The sequence below is a fragment of the Nycticebus coucang genome, chromosome 12 (genome assembly GCF_027406575.1).
Source record: "Nycticebus coucang isolate mNycCou1 chromosome 12, mNycCou1.pri, whole genome shotgun sequence".
Lineage (NCBI taxonomy): Eukaryota > Metazoa > Chordata > Mammalia > Primates > Lorisidae > Nycticebus > Nycticebus coucang.
The window spans coordinates 99,683,236-99,701,633 of NC_069791.1; the positions used below are offsets into that span (position 1 = coordinate 99,683,236).

At 51.3% G+C, this 18,398-nt stretch overlaps 1 protein-coding gene across 3 annotated transcripts; it reads left to right on the plus strand.

Annotated features, from left to right (window-relative positions):
- Positions 1-137: 137 nt before the first annotated feature.
- Positions 138-17,660, plus strand: FLYWCH2 (FLYWCH family member 2). Of its 3 annotated transcripts, XM_053554292.1 has the most exons (4): positions 1,106-1,276; positions 9,657-9,765; positions 12,725-13,143; positions 15,764-17,660. In XM_053554292.1, the coding sequence occupies exons 3-4, from the start codon at positions 12,789-12,791 to the stop codon at positions 15,874-15,876; spliced, it is 468 nt and encodes a 155-aa protein (XP_053410267.1). In that variant the 5' UTR covers positions 1,106-1,276; positions 9,657-9,765; positions 12,725-12,788; the 3' UTR covers positions 15,877-17,660. The 3 variants fall into 3 exon arrangements, with proteins under 3 accessions (XP_053410269.1, XP_053410267.1, XP_053410268.1); XM_053554294.1 differs by lacking the exons at positions 1,106-1,276; positions 9,657-9,765 and adding an exon at positions 138-331; XM_053554293.1 differs by lacking the exon at positions 9,657-9,765 and having other exon boundaries at positions 1,108-1,276.
- Positions 17,661-18,398: the final 738 nt, after the last annotated feature.

Consider the following 18,398-nt stretch of genomic DNA (forward strand, 5'->3'; position numbering starts at 1 on the left):
GCCTGAGCTCACCAGTTCGAGACCAGCCTGCGCAAGAGCGAGACCCCCCCTCCCCTCCCCGTCTCAAAAAAATAAAATAGCCAGGCGTCGTGGCGGGCGCCTGCAGTCCCAGCTACAGGCTGAGGCAAGAGAATCGCTTGAGCCTAAGAGTTTGTGGTTGCTGTGAGCTGTGACGCCTCGGCACGTTACCGAGGGCGACAAAGTGAGTCTGTCTCCAAAAAAGAAAGAAAGAAAAGAAAATGCGCGATGCGGGAGGCCCCGGGAACCTCGACCTGGACCTCCTGGAGCGCAGGGACCCGCTTCCTGCACCACCTTTAAAGCCGTGGAGCAGGTAGGGCGGGGATTCCCGGAGGTGAGCGGCTTTTCCGCCCTGCACCCGCTGAGGACACTCAGCCAGAGCGGATAGGGGCTGGCTCTGCTGAGGGGAGCTGACGGAGGGAAGCGTCTCCACGGGGCCCAAGAGTCGGGATGAGCCCAGGGCGTCGTTGTGGGGTGGGGCGGGGCTAGAAGCGGTGGTCCCAGGGTGGCTGGGGGGAAGGTGGGCGTCAGTTTGGGTAATGCTGGGGCCGCCTTGGCTGCTACCGCCAAGAATTAAAAAAAGCTGCACGCAAGACCCCGCAGCTTCAGCGGCGCGACACTGGTCTCCCCACAGGGATGAGGGAGGATGACAAGTGTCTAATGGCTGCGCGCTGTGAGCCAGGACTGCGCAATGGGCGAGGGCTGGACCAACAGAGAGGGCTGGGCAAATGCGTGAGGGCGGGGGCAATGGCAAGGATGCTGCGTCAAAGATGCTGGGTTGAATGGAAACCAACGGATTCAATGAGCGTAAAGAGACCTTCCCTCTGCTTGCTCAGTATTGTGATGGAGCTGAACAAGTCCTTTATTGAACAAATGCTACAGCTTCCTCGACGGAGAGAAGTCAAATCCCAGAGGCAGTCGAAGGGTCTCAGTTAAATCCACCATTTTCGTGCAGCGAGAGCGCCTCCCAGGAACCGAATCCAGGCCGCTAGCCCCAAAGACGCTCAGCTCGGGTTGAATAACCCAATCCCCGCCCCTTCAAAGAGTCCCGCCCCCTCACGCCGATTGGCCAGGCGGCCTGCTCGGCTGCGTTCGGGAAAGACCCGGAGAAGCTGTAGGCGCCCCCGGAATGGGCCTGGAGACTGCTACGCATGCTCGCTCGGTGACCCGGGACTGAGGTGACTGCCCGAACGGAAGCTGGGAGCCGCTTGCGTTGAAGCTGAGAACACGCCACGGCTCTGTGTCACCGCTGCCGTCGGTGAGAACGGGCCCAGCAGGTGGGGAGGGTCCTGAATCACGCAGTGGATGGCCCTGCTCTCATGGAGGTCTACAGGGTCGCTGGTGCTAGGAAGGGGTTTCCCGGGCAGTGCGTCCTAGCGTTCCGGACGCCTCCTTGTCAGTCCGCCACGGGTGGCCTCCTATCCCCTCGCTCCTTCTCGCAGCCCACCAACTCCCTGGACTGATGCCCCCAAATCAGAAAGCCCCACATTCTCCCGCCTTTCCTGGCTGTGTTCGCCCCACCCGATGCTGCGCCCCCCCGGACCCACCACCAGTCCCGTCCCATCTTGGTGGCTCCCAAGGCCCAGCAGAGATGGCAACAAGTTGGAGGCGTGAGATAATTGAGACTGGGAAGACACTCCGGAGCCTTAAAGTTGAGGGGAGGTGGTGATTTGATGGGAGAGAAGAAAACTGAGTCTCTGGGGCCATTTAGGCCAGCAGAGCCAGCATTTGATGGAAATTACATTAGGTAAAGGAGGAGTAAAAGTAAGATTATGAGCCATGGTGATCAAGGGAGGGAGGTGCAGTTACTGAATCTCTGCCGCCCATAGCAGGTAGATCTTGACCTTTGTGTGTGTGGGGGGGGGTCGTGCTGCTTTTTAAAATCTCCTTACACTGGGCGGCGCCTGTGGCTTAGTGAGTAGGGCGCCGGCCCCATATGCCGAGGGTGGCGGGTTCGGACCCAGCCCCGGCCAAACTGCCCCAGAAAAATAGCCGGGCATTGTGGCGGGCGCCTGTAGTCCCAGTTGCTCGGGAGGCTGAGGCAAGAGAATCGCGTAAGCCCAAGAGTTAGAGGTTGCTGTGAGCCGTGTGACGCCATGGCACTCTACCCGAGGGCGGTACAGTGAGACTGTCTCTACAAAAAAAAAAAAAAAATCTCCTTACACTTACACTTACCGCACACCTAAGTGTCTCATCATCCCAGCAGCATACTTGTCACAGCTCTCCATGGACTGCATGGAACACGATTATTAGGAAGCAGCTGTCATTATCACCTGAGGACTGCAAACAATGAATTCACTCTTCCTCTGCTATTGACAACTTTTGCTAAATTCCTTGGGTGACCATCCTATTCTCCGTCTTCAAAGCCAGCACCGTCTTTTCTCTTGGATCTGCTTCCAACCATTACTCTCTTTCTCACTCTCTACTGCCTTTTCTTCCTCTAGTTTGTTTATGAGACAAGGTCTTGCTCCCTCATTCAGGCTGGAGTACAGTGAAGTAATCATTGCTGACTGTAGCTTGAACTCTGGAGTTCCTAATACATAGCAATATCAAACCACCAGATTCAGAGTTGAGGGGAGGGTATAAAATGAGCAAGATAAGATAACTATTAAGACTTTTGCTGTGTGTGTGTTTTTTTGTTTTTTTGAGAGAGTCTCACTTTGTCACCCTCGGTAGAGTGCCGAGGCATCATAGCTCACAGTAACCTCAAACTCTTGGGCTCAAATGATTCTTTTGCTTCAGCCTCCCTAGTAGCTGGGGCTACAGATGCCTACCACAGCTCTCTCCCTCTCCCCCTCTCTCCTCTCTGTCTCTGTCTCTCTCGGTCTCCGTCTCTCCCCCCCCTTTCCTCTCTCTCTCTTTTCTCCCCCTCTCTCTTTCCTCACTCCTCCTTGGTGTTGTCCTGCAACCCCACCCCACCAATAAAAACCTTTTGTACAAGCAAAAAAAAAAAAACAGATGCCTACCACAAAGCCTGGCTATTTTTATTTTTATTTTTATTTTTTTGAGACAGAGCCTCAAGCTGTCACCCTGGGTAGAATGCTGTGGTGTCACAGGTCACAGCAACCTCCAACTCCTGGGCTCAAGCAAATCTCCTGCCTCCGCCTCCCAAGTAGCTGGGACTATAGGCGCCCGCCACAACGCCCAGCTATTTTTTGGTTGCAGCCATTATTATTGTTTGGCAGGTCCAGGCTGGATTCGAACCCGCCAGCTCAGGTGTACGTGGCTGGCGCCTTAGCCGCTTGAGCCACAGCAGCCAGCCTGGCTATTTTTAGAGGTGAGGTCTCACGCTGGTCTCCAACGTGTGAGCTCAGGCAATCCACCCACCTGGGCCTCTAGGAGTGCTAGGATTACAGGCATGAACCACCGCACCTGGCCCATTTTGCTGTGTTTTTTATTCTTTTTTTGAGACAAGTGGGTTTTACTTTGTTGCCCAGGCTAGATGTTGTGCTGCAGTGTCAGCCTAGTTCACAGCAATCTCAAACTGCTGGGCTCAAGTGATTCTTTTGCCTCAGCCTCCCAAGTAGCTGGGACTACAGGCATCTGCCACAACACCCGGCTATTTTTAGAGATGGGGTCTCACTCTAGTTCAGGCTGGTCTGGAACTCATAAGCTCAGGTGATCCACCCACCTCGGCCTCCCAGAGTGCTGGGATTTCAGGAGTGAGCCACGATGCCTGGCCCTTCTCTCTCTCTTTTCTTTTAATTTTCTTTTCTTTTTTCCATTTTCTCTTTTTTGTAAAGATCTGAAGCATTTCTTCTGCCTCAGCCTCCCAAAGTGCTAGCATTACAGCATAAGCCACTAATCCCAGTCTGTCTTCCTCTTTTTTTTTTTTTTAGAGACAGAGTCTTACTTTGTCACCCTCAGTAGAGTGCCTTGGCATCACAGCTCACAGCAACTCCAGCTCTTGGGCTTAGGCGATTCTCTTGCCTCAGCCTCCTGAGTAGCTGGGACTAGAGGTGCCCGCCAAAACGCCCAGCTATTTGTTGTTGTTGTTGCATTTTGGCTGGGGCTGGGTTCTAACCCGCCCCCTCAGTATATTGGGCCGGCGCCCTACTCACTGAGCCACAGGCGCCGCCCCCCTCTTCCTCTTTTAAGGGCCCCAGTGATTACATCAGACCCTCCAGAAAAATCTCCTAGTGAGCATCTTTAATTCATCTGCAATCCCCTTTACTAAGTAAGGTACCATATTCACAGGTTCCAGAGATTGGGATCTGGACATATTGGGGGTTGATGGTGTGTGAGAGACTCCTGCCAATTCCTAACATTGTGTTATCTTGGGTCTTGGCTTTACATTTAGCCATCTGTAGGCTTCTGGGTCTCCTTTGTTTTGTCCACTGTCATGACAACTGGTTAAGATAAGTGGGTGACTAGAAACCCATAGGAATATCAAACCACCAGATTGCAGAGTAGAGGGGAGGGTCTAAAAAGAGTAAGGTAAGATAACTATTAAGTCTTTTGCTGTGTTTTTTATTCTTTTTTCTTTTCTTTTTTTTTTTTTTTGAGAGTGTCTCTCTGTTGCCCAGGCTAGAGTGCTATAGCTTTAGCCTAGCTCACTGCAGCCTCAAACTGCTGGGCTCAGGCAATCCTCCTGCCTCAGCCTCCCAGGTGGCTTGGACTATAAGCCTACCCCACAACCACTGGCTCATTTTTCTATTTTTAGAAATAGACATGGTCTTGATCTTGCTCAGGCTGGTCTTGAATTTCTGAGCTTATGACCCTCCTGCCTCAGCCTTCCAAAATGCCAGGATTACAGGCATGCACCACCACACTTGGTCCCTTTTGATCTTTTTAATTCGTTATCTGCTTCACTTTTTAAGAGTCTATATATCAGCTCAGTGCCCGTAGCACAGTGGTTACGGCACCATCCACATATACCAAGGGTGGCGGGTTGGAACCCAGCCTGGGGCAGCTAAACAACTGCAACAAAAAAATAGCCAGACCTGTAGTTCCAGCTACTTGGGAGGCTGAGGCAAGAGGATTGCTTGTGCCCAAGAGTTTGAGGTTGCTGTGAGCTATGATTATACCATGACACTCTACCCAAGGCGACAGGGTGAGACTCTGTCTCAATAAATGAAAACAAAAGAGGCCAGGCAAGGTGACTGACATCTGTAATCCTAGGATCCTGGGAGGCTGAGGCAGGTGGATTGGCCTGAGCTCAGGAGTTCGAGACCAGCCTGAGCAAGAGACCCCATCTCCAAAAAATAGCCAGGCATTGTGGCGGGCACCTAGAGTCCCAGCTACCAAAGAGCCTGAGGTAAGAGAATCATTTTTAGCCCAAAAATTTAAGGTTGCTGTGAGACACCACAGCCCTCTAGTGAGGGCAGCAAAGTGAGACTCTGTTTCAAAAAAAAAAAAAAATGTTTTTTTAAATGTTCAAGATATATACATTAGAAACTGACTATCTTAAAATAGCTACTTCTTAAAACTTTCTTTACTATTAAAATATAAATTGCTAGAAGTTTAGAAATAAATCTGGAAAAAGATTGATCCCACTTGAAACTACTAACCTAGAACATACCTATCCCCAACCATGGAGTGGCTAACAAGGAGTTTGCCTGTGAACTAGAAATTACAGACTCCTCAGGTATAGGACTTCAACATCATCAGTGTTTTTCAAAGTATCAGAATCAAATGAGGTGCTAGCTAAAAATATAGGCCCTTGGGTCCTTGTCCAGATTTTCTGAGGCAGAAGTCTTAGCATGCATTGGTCCAGAAGTATGCATTTTTAACAAGAACGAAAAGAGAATCTTTGGCGTATTGAAGCTAAGAGAACCACTGCTTATAGACTTCATTTGCCCTTTTCAGAATATTTAAAACTATTGAGATAATTCACATACCATGCAGTTTGCCCACTTAAAGTATATATAATTCAGGAGCTTCTAATGTATCACTTGGTTGTGATGTGTGCAGCCATCACCATAATGAGTTTCAGAGCATTTTCATCATCCCCAAACCCTGTAACCATTAGCAATCACTCCTTATTCTGCCCTCCTCCACCTCAACACAACCACAAATCTACTGTAGGTTCTCTAGCGAAGTCATTTCATATAAAGGGAATCATAATATGTGATCCTCTGAGTCTGGCTTCTTTCACTGAGAATAATTCCTTCAAGGTTCGTTCATGTTGTAGCGTGGTTTTTTTCTGTTTTGTTTTGTTTTTTTGAGACAGAGTCTCAAGCTGTCACCCTGGGTAGAGTGCCCTGGAGTCATAGCTCACAGAAACCTCCAACTGGGGCTCAAGCAATCCTCTTGCTTCAGTTTTTCTTTTTTTGTTTGTTTTTGTTTTTGCTGTTTTTGGCTGGGGCTGGGTTTGAACCCGCCACTTCCGGCATATGGGGCCAGCGCCCTACTCTTTTGAGCCACAGGCGCCACCCGCTTCAGTTTTGCTTTTCTTTCTTTTTTTTTTTTTTGAGACACAGTCTCAAGACGTCACCCTGGGTAGAGTAGAGTGCTGTAGCATCACAGCTCACAGTAACCTCAAATTCCTGGGCTTAAGTGATCCTCTTGCCTCAGTCTACCAAGTAGCTGGGACTATACCTGGCTATTTCTTTTTTTTTTTTTTGCAGTTGTCATTGTTGTTTTAGCTGGCCTGGTCTGGGTTCGAACCCACCTACCTGGGTGTATGTGCTCAGCGCTCTACCCACTGAGCTATGGACACTACTCTTGCCTCAGTTTTTTTATTTTTAGTAGAGATGGGTCTCGCTTTTGCTCAGGGTTGTTTTGAACTCATGAGCTCAAGCAATCCACCCGCTTCAGCCTCCCAGAGTGCTAGGGTTACAGATGTGAGCCACTGCACCTGGCCATAGCATGTTTTGTTTTGTTTCTTTTTTTAACACCAAATAATATTCCAGTGTGTGGATATGCTGCATTTTATTTAACTATTTATTCATTAATGGATATTTGGGCTATTTCCACTTTTTGGCTGTTAAAAATAAGGCTATCATGAACATTTATGTACAAATTTTTGTGTGGAAATGTGTTTTTATTTCTCTTGGGTATATTCTTTTTTTTTTTTTTTCTTTTTTTTTTGTAGAGACAGAGTTTCACTTTATTGCCCTCGGTAGAGTGCCGTGGCATCAAACAGCTCACAGCAACCTCCAACTCCTGGGCTTAGGCGATTCTCCTGCCTCAGCCTCCCGAGTAGCTGGGACTACAGGTGCCCACCACAACGCCCAGCTATTTTTTTGTTGTTGCAGTTTGGCCGGGGCTGGGTTTGAACCCGCCACCCTCGGCATATGGGGCTGGCGCCCTGCTCACTGAGCCACAGGCGCCACCCACTCTTGGGTATATTCTTAGGAGTAGAAATTCTGGCTCATAGGGTAACACTACTTCAACTTTTTTTTTTTGAGACAGAGTCTCACTATGTCACCCTCAGTAGAGTGCTGGGGTGTCATAGCTCACAGCAACCTCAAACTCTTGGGCTTAGGTGATTCTCTTGCCTCAGCCTCCCTAGTAGCTGGGACTACAGGCGCCCGCCACAACGCCCAGCTATTTTTTGTTGCAATTTGGCTGGGGTCAGGTTTGACCCTCAGTATATGGGGCTGGCACCCTACTCACCGAGCCACAGGCACCGCCCTCTTTTTTCTTTTCTTTCTTTCTTTCTTTTTTTTTTTGTTTGTTTTGAGACTGGGTTTTACTTCGTTGCCCTCGGTAGAGTACCACGGGGTCATAGCTCACAGCAACCTCAAACTCCTGGGCTCAAGTAATCTCTTGTCTCAACCTCCTGAGTAGCTGTGAATACAGGCGCCTGCTACAATACCTGGCTAGTTATTTTTAGATACGGTGTTTTGCTCTCACTCTTGCTCAAGGTGGTGTGGAACTCCTGACTTCCAGCAATCTACCCATCCTAGTCCTCCCAGAGCCACTGCACCCAGCCAAATAATCCAAATTTAAAAATAAGCTCAACACAATCCATTTCATTCCCCCCTTCCTTTTCTTTTTTTCTTTTCAGTTTTTGGCCTGGGCTGGGTTTGAACCCACCACCTCTGGCATATGAGGCTGGAGCCCTATTTCTTTGAGCCACAGGCACTACCCTTTTTTTGTTTGTTTGTTTTGAGACAGAGTCTCACTATGTCACCTCAGTAGAGTGCAGTGGCATCACAGCTCACAGCAATCTCAAATTCTTGGGCTTAAGTGATTCTCTTGTCTTTGCCTCCCAAGTAGCTGGGACAACAGGTGCCTGCCACAATGCCTGGCTTTTTTTTTTTTTTTCTTTTTGGGAGTTGTCATTGTTGTTGGGCAGGCCAGGGCCTGGTTCAAACCTACCAACCCTGGTGTATGTCGCTGGCGCCCTAGCCGCTGAGCTACAGGCACCAAGCCTCCATTTCATCACTTTGCCTCAACAATATACAGGAGCTATTTATCATTCAGGATTGTATTTTCAAACTGGTAACCCAAAGATGAAAGTAGTTTCTACAAAAACTTTTTTTTCTTTTTTTGAAACAGAGTCTCACTATGTCACCCTTGGTAGAGTGCTGTGGCATCACAGCTCACGGCAACCTCAAACTCTTGGGCTTAAGTGATTCTCTTGCCTCAACCTCCCAAGTAGCTGGGACTACAGGCAGCTGCCACAATGCCCAGCTATTTTTGTTTTTGTTGCAGTTTGGCTGGGGCCGGATTCGAACCTGCCACCCTTGGTATATGGGGCCGGCGCCCTATCCACTGAGCCACAGGCACCACCCATGCCCAGCTATTTTTTGTTTCAGTTGTCATTGTTGTTTAGCTGACCTGCGCAGGTTTCAAACCTGTCAGCTGTGGTGTATGTGGCTGGCGCCAAGCCCACAAAAACTTACATTGGGGCTTTTATTATTTGAATGATGATCCTAACAAAAAACTCCATATGCACATATTCTGGATCCCCTGGGGGACCGAGCAGAGCCCAGGGACCTGAGTTGTGCTGAGATCCAGTGGAGGCAAGGGCTCCTCACAGCAGATATTCCCTGCATGCTGCCTGTGTGTAGGCCTGGGTGTTCCTGCCCTCTTAGATCTGGTTTGAATGTACATGGAAGCTTGAAATGAAGATTTAGAGATACCACAAGCTATGATTTATCACTCATTTGCTGTGCTATAGGTTGAGTTGTGTCCCCTCAATATTCCTCTATTGAGCCAGGTCCAGTGGCTCAGGCCCATAATCCTAGCACTCTGGCAGGCTGAGGCAGGAAGATCCCTTGAACCCAGAGTTCGAGACCAGTTTGAGCAAGAGGGAGACCCTGTGTCTTCTAGAAATAGAAAAATTAGCTGGGCATTATAGTGGGCGCCTGTAGTCCCAGCTACCTGGAAGGCTGAGGCAGGAGGGTTGCTTGAGCCCAGGAGTTTGAGGTTGCTGTGAGCTAGACTGATGCCACCACACTCTAGCCTGGGCAACCAAGTGAGACTCTGTCTCAAAAAAGTTCCTCTGTTACAGTCCTAACCCCTAGTACCTCAGAATGAGACTGTATGTGGAGACAAGGTCTTTATTTTTTATTTTATTTTTTTTGGAGACAGAGTCGCACTCTGTCACCCTTGGTAGAGTGCTGTGGCATCACAACTCACAGCAAACTCAAACTCTTGGGCTTAGGTGATTCTCTTGCCTCAGCCTCCCGAGTAGCTGGGACTACAGGCACCCTCCAGAACGCCCGGCTATTTTTTTGTTGCAGTTTGGCCAGGGCCAGGTTTGAACCTGCCACCCTCAGTATATGGAGCTGGCGTCCTACCCACTGAGCTACAGGCGCTGCGGAAGACAGAATCTTTGAAGGATTGATTAAGGTAAAATGAGGTCCTGGGATGGGCTCTAATCTAATCTAACTTGTGTCTTTATTAGAAGAGATCAAAGTGAGGTGACATATTCGCAGCACTGTGGGATACTGAGGCAGGAGGATCAAAGGATTGCTTTGATCAAAGGATGCAGAGGCCAGGAGTTCAAGACCACACTGAGCACAATCCCAGCACTATAGGAGGCCGAGGAGGGAGAATTGCTTGACCTCCAAGTTCTCGAGACTTGCCTGAGCAAGTTTGAGACCTTGACTCCTAAAAAAATGCCACACCTAGCAGGGCACAGCGGTAAGCACCTATAATTCCAGCGACTTCCCTAGGCTGAGGCATTGGGATGACCCAGCCAGAGTCTGAGGTTGCAGTGAGCTGTAACGCCATTGCACTCTGCTCAGGGCATAGGGTGGTATTCTGTCTCAACAACAACAACAAAAAAAGCAAAGAAATAAGAAAAAATACATAACAAAAGTGTCACTTTGGAATTTCTAAGGATTTTAGGAGTTGTATGTCAGGAGAGAGAGTTGAAGACCAATTTATTATCCTCACAGCCCAATTTATGGATTTAGGGATTCGCTTGTTCAAATTTGATGAGGTTTTATTTTCTTGACTTTTCTCTTTTTAGAATTTGTCAATAGTTCAGGTCTGTTCTAGTCTTTACTTTGGGAGTTGAACATTTAATTTGAGATGGGGCATAATGTCACTTTGGGCCATTTTTAACAACTCAAGACTTGGCCTGGCAGCAGGGTGGGGACCACAAAGGGTGAGTCAGTGCCCCTAAGGTCACTCTTGGTCCTATGTGAGTGGAGGGTTCTGCCAGGCCAGCCTCAGGCTCCCAAAGGAGCCACAGACCAAGGGGGCGGGGGGTGGGGGAGGCAGCTACCACTGTCCCTACCACTTTATTGTGGGAGTTTGCATGCTGGGTGGGCAGGAAGCCACATCATTTTTGGAGTCCAGGGGTGCTGGGGTGGCAGGACATACTTGGAGACCCCAGGAGGACACTGGGTCAGGACACCTGTTAAGCATCCGTCCCTAGGACCAACCTGAGAATGACACTGACCCAGGCCAGTCAACATCCCATGGCTGGTCTTCAGGTTCCCCACAGCACCTCCAAATAGCCTTGTGGGTCCAGCAGGCAGGGCTGGGAAAACACACACAGAAGGAATAGGGGTTGACTCTTCTTGGGGCCAAGGGATAACATAATAGCAATCCCTGTAGTCAGGTGACTTGTTGGTCTCATTGAGTGCCTGCTCTCTGGAGACAGTGATCCTGGGGTAGGGCCTTCACATCTGTGTCTGTTTAGTCCTGTGGTCAGGAGACTACCCCAGACCCCCTCAGCCTTGCATCCCCTGGCTTCTTTCCTGGACAATGGGGTCTTGGAACATGTTGGCTTGCTGGGCCATGGCCTCTGGAGCCAAATGTATGGGGAAGAGTCAGAAGAAACAATGAGAACCTCACAGCCAGGTTGGGGAGACAGGCCCAAGGGCAAAAGTGGGTATCTATGGTCTTTGTCCTGCCTAGGTTCTGATCCAGGGGCATGACAGCTGCCTGGGCTACAGTCTGAAAGACTCTCACCATCCACCTACCACCCAATTACTCCTAAAAGACAGAAAAGTCTTCCCGCACTGATGCTGCAGCCCCCAGGCCCTGGTCTCTAAGCCAGCTGGCCCCCTTCACTGGCTCCACCTAACCGATCCTCTGCTTCTCCAGGTCAGAAGTCAAGTGGGATTCTCCAACATCGCCATATCCTTGTCCCCGCCCAGCTAGGGCGGGTCCAGCTCCAGTTCAGATTTTCTCAGTTTGAGAAATCGTTAGTAGGGTGACCTGTAGGCCTCCAGACTGAGACGGGGCAGGGCCAGGCTTCAGTGCTGTGGTCTGTAAAGTACAGACAGGTTCCTGGCCCACTCTCCCTTGGACCACAGGGTGAAGGGTAGCAGGGATTCTGGGAAGGGCAACTAACTGAGCTCATGTCTCCTAAGTGCTTGTCTCGGACTGTAGGTACTCAGGGACACCAGTTTCTATGGATACAGATGAGATTCACTAGCTACTGTGTGGGGATGACTTCTGGATCCATCCTAGCTCTGCCACTTCATGGCTGTGTTGGTCACCTTGACATGCCTTTGTGTCTTCATTTGTAAACTGGGTCAATAAAAATGGCCAACTTGGCCAGGCAAAGTGGCTCAGACCTGTAATTCTAGCACTTTGGGAGGCTGAGGTGGGTGGATTGCTTGTGCTCAGGAGTTCAAGACCAGCCTGAGCAAGAATGAGACTCCCATTCCTTCTAAAAATAGAAAAACTAGCCGGATGTCATGGTGGGCACCTGTATCCCAGCTACTTGGGAGGCTGAGGCAAAGGGATTGCTCAAACCCAAGAGTTTGAGCTCACTGTGAGCTACCATGACTTGATGGCACTCCACCCAAAGTGGCAGAGTGAGACTCTGTCTCAAACAACAAAAAAATAGCCAACTTTTTTTTTTTTTTTTGGCCGGGGCTGGGTTTGAACCCGCCACCTCCGGCATATGGGACCGGCGCCCTACCCGCTGAGCCACAGGCGCCGCCCAAAAATAGCCAACTTTTATAACGGACTGGAAGGTCAAAGGAAAAGTGTATGGAAACACTTCCAATGAGCTTAGCACATTAGAAGCCCCATGGGTTGTCACTCATGGTATCACTGTGTTAGTCACCCTGACAGCCCCTCTGTCTTTATTATACATATTTTCCAAATGGGGAAAGTGAGGCTTTGGGTCACAGGGGTGGGGGTGGGGGGTGACCCAGAGCTGCCAGGAGAGGATCTGGCAGTGAAACACCAGCCCAGGGGCCTGGTACTATCAGGTAGATCCCCCGCCTATCAGCCCCAGGGGTCACCCAGATAGCTTCATCTGCCCCAACTTTCTTCCAGGTCCATTTCTACAGCCCCATGCCCAAGGGTTTCTCCACTGACTGGGATTTTGCTTCTTTAGGACAGAGAGCCCCTGAAGCCCTGGGTTGCCAGGGAAGAGGAGAAATCCATCTGCCAGGGGCTGAATGTGGCCTGAGGGACAGGCCATCAGTCCTGGAATGCCCCTGCCTGAGGCCAGTGAGCAGGAGGCTGAGAGCATGAAGGCCAGTCAAGAGCCGTCCCCTCAGCCGGGCACAGATGTCATCCCAGCAGCCCCCAGGAAGCCCAGGAAGTTCTCCAAACTGGTCCTGCTGACAGCCTCCAAAGACAGCGCCAAAGTGGCAGGGGCCAAACGCAAAGGCGTGCACTGCATCATGTCCCTGGGAGTGCCTGGCCCAGCCACCCTTGCCAAGGCCCTCCTCAAGACCCATCCCGAGGCCCAGCGGGCCATTGAGGCAGCCCCCCAGGAGCCTGAGCAGAAACGCAGCAAGCTGGACCAGGGTGAGGCTCCCGCGCGGGACGCCCCTCCCCCGGTCAGCGCACCCTTTAGAGCTGCCCCTCTCCTGCTGCTTTTGACCATGAGTGGGAAGCAGGGAGAGGGTCTTCAAGCCCAGGCATCCCTTTGTGTGACCCTCTCAGTCCCAAGATTCTGAGGCAACCTTGCCTCTGCATCTGTTCCCTCTGAAATGAGCTGTCTGCAGCAGTCTCTGGGGGAGGTGGCATCGCATCACCAGGTGGCACTCCATGCTGGTTGCTGCCATCAGAGCCCAGCTTCTCTAAAGGTTGCTTTATTGTTGCTTCACCACATGTTCTAGAAAACACCTTCACTCACTCATCCAATCACTCAGTCACCAAATCCATGTTTCCTGAGCAGCAGCTGTGTGCAGGCTAGGCAAGACCCCTGACATAGAAGCCTCCTCTCCCAGGAGAGCACAAAGGTCATGAACTTGACCTGGGCTCTCCAGGACTGTCCCTACCCTGCCTGCCTCTTCTGGCCAATTCTCACCCTCCCTGGAGCTCCCAGGACTGAAAGCTCAGTTCCCAGCTCCTCCCAGATCCCTTGAGGGAGGCAGCAGGGAATGCTGCAGCCTGGCTGGAAGTCATCAGGCAAGTTCATAACCTACTCTCTGCCTTTGGGGTAATAGTCTTGGGCAGCCTTAGCCCTGTTCTCCACCCCCGCCCCCGTCCCCAGCCACCTTTGGCTCTGCCCCTGCTGTGGGGCTAGACTTTTTTCCAAGCCAGACTTGGGGGTGATAGAGCAGGTAGGTAGCAAAAAGTGGGATGAGGGCCAGGTCACCCCTTTCTCTGCACCCAGCTCTCCCTAGGTGACCTGGGCCTTAGAATGCTCTCCCCTGCAAAGGAGAGGGCCCCTTAGGCTCTCCCAACAGCAAGTTCTTGGGACCCCTGGGTCCTGCCTCAGGGCTCTGTGGGAGCAGTGAGCAGTGGGAGGAACCTGGGTACAGGGGAAATGACCTGCTGGGGCAGAAGGATGGGCACAGGGGTGGTAGCTACAGGACAGACAGGGGTTGGGAAGACAGGAACCTATGAGGTTAGACCTCCCTGGAGAGCACATGTGTGTCCTGGCACTTCCCATGTGCATGCAGTGGATTATTTCTGCAAGTGTATTGGGGTCTGTCTACTTGAGTGTCTCATTGTCAATCTCTGGGTATTTGTGGTCTTGTGTATGTATTTACCTAGGAGGTGTGTTTGTGCGTCCCCGGTGTGTTGGTGTGGGTCTGTGTGTATCTGTTCTCGTGCTTATTTACATGTTGAAAAGACGGTCTGTATATATGTTTCTGTGTCACAGTCCAAGTGAGTCCTTAAGCAGACCTCCAATCCCCACCAGGCTTGGTGTGAGTGATGGAACCTGAACATGCCTTCTGGGGAGTGCCTCAGGGGGTGCCCTGTGGATGGAAGGAGATTAGCGGGTTTTTTCCCAACTGGAAGTGGGGTTCACCATGCCCTAAGAAGAGGGGACTATTAAACCCTGATAGTTGCTACCTACCTCTGAACAGGTGGCTCCTTGAGGTCACCCGGGATCCTCAGCCAATCACAGGAGAGGGAAGAGACCTTTGGGTTTCCATCTGTTAGCTGAGAAGTGCAGGGAACCCTGCCTCAGTGATGGAAATTGAGGGGTACATGACCTACAGTTGGAGGGAATCATAGCCCTTCAGCTTCCCCATGGGCCAAGGCCCTAGGACATCCTCACCCCGCTCTCCTTAGGTGAGATCTGGACAGGCTCAGGAGACCCTAAGGATCCCTCAGCCTCTGTCCCAATGCTGGGGTCCCTGGCCTGGTGGGGCCATGTCAGGGACTCAGAGGGATCCCAGGAGCCTTCTCTGCTGTGTGCCCGCCTGTCACTAGTATTCCAACAGCTAGTCCTGTTCTGAGTGCTTCCACATGACTACTGGGTTCCTTCCAATAGCCCAAGGGTGGAGGGTGCCATCCCCATGGCCTTTTGAAGGCAGGGCTCAGAGGGACTGAGTCCCTATCCTGAGGCCACCAAAAGTCACTGCAGAGGGTGGAACCCTGGCCTGTTTTCCCTGAGCTCAATGGAACAGGGCCATCTTGAGGGAGGATCCTTTCTAACCCATCTGAGACTTCTGTTCACTTACTTGGATCTGTCTAGACTCCAGGCCCAGGGTGATTTTGTGAGAACAGGAGCAGGGGCACCCTTCTTCAGATGACATGCTTGGCAAGGACCCATCTCAGCCCCAAGAGTTTCACTGGCAGATATTCGTGGGCAGTCTACCTGCCTCACCTTGCTCCTCTATCCCTAAGTCCACAAACATCTCCCCCATGCCAGGGGGCAGGCCAGGCTGTGGGTATGGCAGTGGCTTCCTAGTGCTCAGCCTGGATTTGGCCTAAAGTTTCCTGGAAAGGATTTTAACAGCCTCTGTGGCCCTGGGCTAGTGGCCTTTTGGAGCAGTATCCCTGAGTGGCCCTTAATTGTCTAAGTCAGCAGGGGGTCTGACCCTGGAACATCCCCAGCCTGATGGTGAGGAAGCCTAGTGAGGCCCAGGGTTTGGGCTTCAGGACACTCAGGGTCAGGTGCTGCCCTTCCCCCTACAGACCCTCCCTTTTATTGGGATGCCAGCCTGACCCATCCCTTCTCTTCCAGATGCTGATGCTGAGGGAATGGAAGCTGGCAGGTTGCCAGGGGGCCCTCCCTCGGAGCCAGGAGAGGAGACCGCTGCCAATTCCATGGCATCCAGCACATCCCCGGAACCTTGACAACACAGGGCATCTACCCTCACTGGTCAGCCACCTGGGCTGAAGGCCCTACTCTGACGATAGAGCTTCTTGAGCCCTGTCCTCAACAGATTTTCACTTTCAACATCATTTTTTTTTTTTTTTTTAGATCAAGCATAAATTACTTTTGTAAGCAGGAAAAAAAATCAAAACAGAATAAAAGAAGCTGTATGCTAGATCCTGTCATGGACAGGTTTTAAATTGCAGGATTCTGGATCCTGTGAGGCCCATAATTGCCCCAACCATTCCTAGGCCCCCCCTTCCCAACCTTCTGGCTTGGGCCATCTTTCAAACTCTCCCGGGACTTCTGACCCTCAGGTCTCAACTGGGTCCCTCAACCTGGGCATCAGCCACAGGTCTGGGCACTAGCTGGGGTCCCTGAGGCCTCCCCTTCCAGCTGCCCTTAGACTGAAATGGGTAGTGGCACCTCCGTGCTGGGCCCCTGGGAAGCCAGACTCCTTTCACTCCAGGAGTCTGACCACAGGAGGCCTCAGGCCCTCCTGCTAGGCCTGAGTGACCCTCCATCACTGGTTACTACTGTTCCCTGGCCCAAGTTCCACCTCCAAGAAGCCTCCCAGACGGATGGTTCCTGAGGAAGAACTAGGCCTGACAAAAGTGCAGGGTCACCTGTCCCACAGGTTCATTCCAGGCAGTTTGGGGACTGAGGGAACTTGAGTGCCCACCCCCATCCTCCTGAGTGCTACCCCTGCCCAAGGAGGAGAGAAGGAACACAGATTCCCCTTCCCTGCACTCCTGGAGCAGGCAGCTCTCTGGTCACTTCCCAACATGGCCCTCATTTGAAATCTGCTTCCAGGAACAAGGAATTATGTTTTAAAACTAGGGCCTGCAGTGCAGTGCCCATAGCTCAGTGGGCAGGGGGCCGGCCACATGTACCAGGGCTGGTGGGTTCAAACTCAGCCTGGGCCTGCTAAAAAAAAAAAAAAAATAGTCGGGCACTGTGGCAGACACCTGTAGTCCCAGCTACTTGGTAGGCTGAAGCAAGAGAATCACCTGAGCCCAAGAGTGAGGTTGCTGTGAGGCACTCCACTGAGGGTGACATAATGAGACTCTGTCTCAAAAAATAAGTAGGGCCTGCATTTTTCTTTTTTTGGAGACCAAGTCTCTCTCTTTGCTGCCCTTGGTAGAGTGCTGTGCCATCATAGCTCACAGCAACCTCAAACTCTTAGGCTCAAGAGATCCTCCTCTCAGCCTCCTGAGTAACTGGGACTACAGGCTCCTACCACAACACCCGGCTATTTTTACAGACGAGGTCTGGCTCTGGCTCAGGCTGATCTGGAACCTGTGAGCAGAGGCAATCCACTCACCTTGGCCCCACTAGGATTACAGGCGTGAGCCACGGAGCCCAGCCGTGTACTTCTTGTTTTCAGAAAATTGGGGTGATATCATACATGTTTTTTGTTAGTGTACCACAGATGTCTTCCCATCACATCAAGGCTCCTCAGTACCCCCTTACTGATTGCATATGTCACTGCAAGGATGGAGATAATATACCCACCAATGCCAATTACTGGACACATCCCGGTTGTTTCTGGTTTGTAACAATCCTATAAATAGCCTTGTATTTTCCTAGAAGTGATATTGCTGTTCACAGGATGAAGCAACTTACATTCCACCCACAGCCTGTGAGGGCCGAGCTCTCCCGCATCTTTGTCAACACCCAGTTCATTTTGCTGCCCATCTCCCCAAGCCATCTCCTTTTTTTTTCTTTGTTGGTATTATCATTAAGAAGAAAATAACGATAACGCATTCTACGCTTCGCCTTTGTGTGCGTATTTTCCTCCTGGAGATCGCATTTTTCCTTGGTCAGCTAGTCTGGCAGTCATGGTCCCAACCGAGCCCCCCACCCGCGGAGACACTGCGTGCTGCTCACGGGGAACGCGAGGGGGCGCGCGCCGGCTTTATGACGCGGCCATCTACCCAGTCTACAGGCAGTGAGGGCACCCAGGAGCACGGTTCCCACCCAGCAGTCCGGGTCCCGCCCGCCACCCACGCCGGACGCCCACCGGCTCTTTAAAAACCTGCGTAGGCTCTAAGGTGCCTTCTGCAGGGCTGGGAGGCGAGCGATTGGGCCGGGAGATCTCCTCAGCATTGACCCTGCAGGTGGCCAGCGATGGGAAGAATCGAAAATTATGTGCTCCTCGCTGCCCCAAAAACTGCAACAAGAGGCAGCCGCTCCTCCTTCCTGTTTTATTTTCCCCGTAGCAAGTACCCTCTTCTTCTTTTTTTTTTTGAGACAGAATCTTACTTTGTCGGTAGAGTGCTGTGGCGTCATGGTTCACAGCAACCTCAAACTCTTAGGCTCAAGCGGTTCACTTGTTTCAGCCTTCCGAGTAGCTAGGACTACAGGCGCCTGCCACAACGCCCGGCTATTTTTAGACGGGTCTCACTCTGGTTCAGGCTCGTCTCTACCTGTGAGCTCAGGCAAATCCACCCGCCTCGGCCTCCAAAAGTGCTAGGATTACAGGCATGAGCCACCGCGCCTG

Excerpts from the sequence above, each read along its gene's own strand:
- FLYWCH2 (XM_053554294.1), top strand. The coding sequence starts at position 12,789 with ATGTGGCCTGAGGGACAGGCCATCAGTCCTGGAATGCCCCTGCCTGAG. Across the intron at positions 13,144-15,763 it reads ACGCAGCAAGCTGGACCAGG|ATGCTGATGCTGAGGGAATG; the intron begins GTGAGGCTCCCG and ends CTTCTCTTCCAG.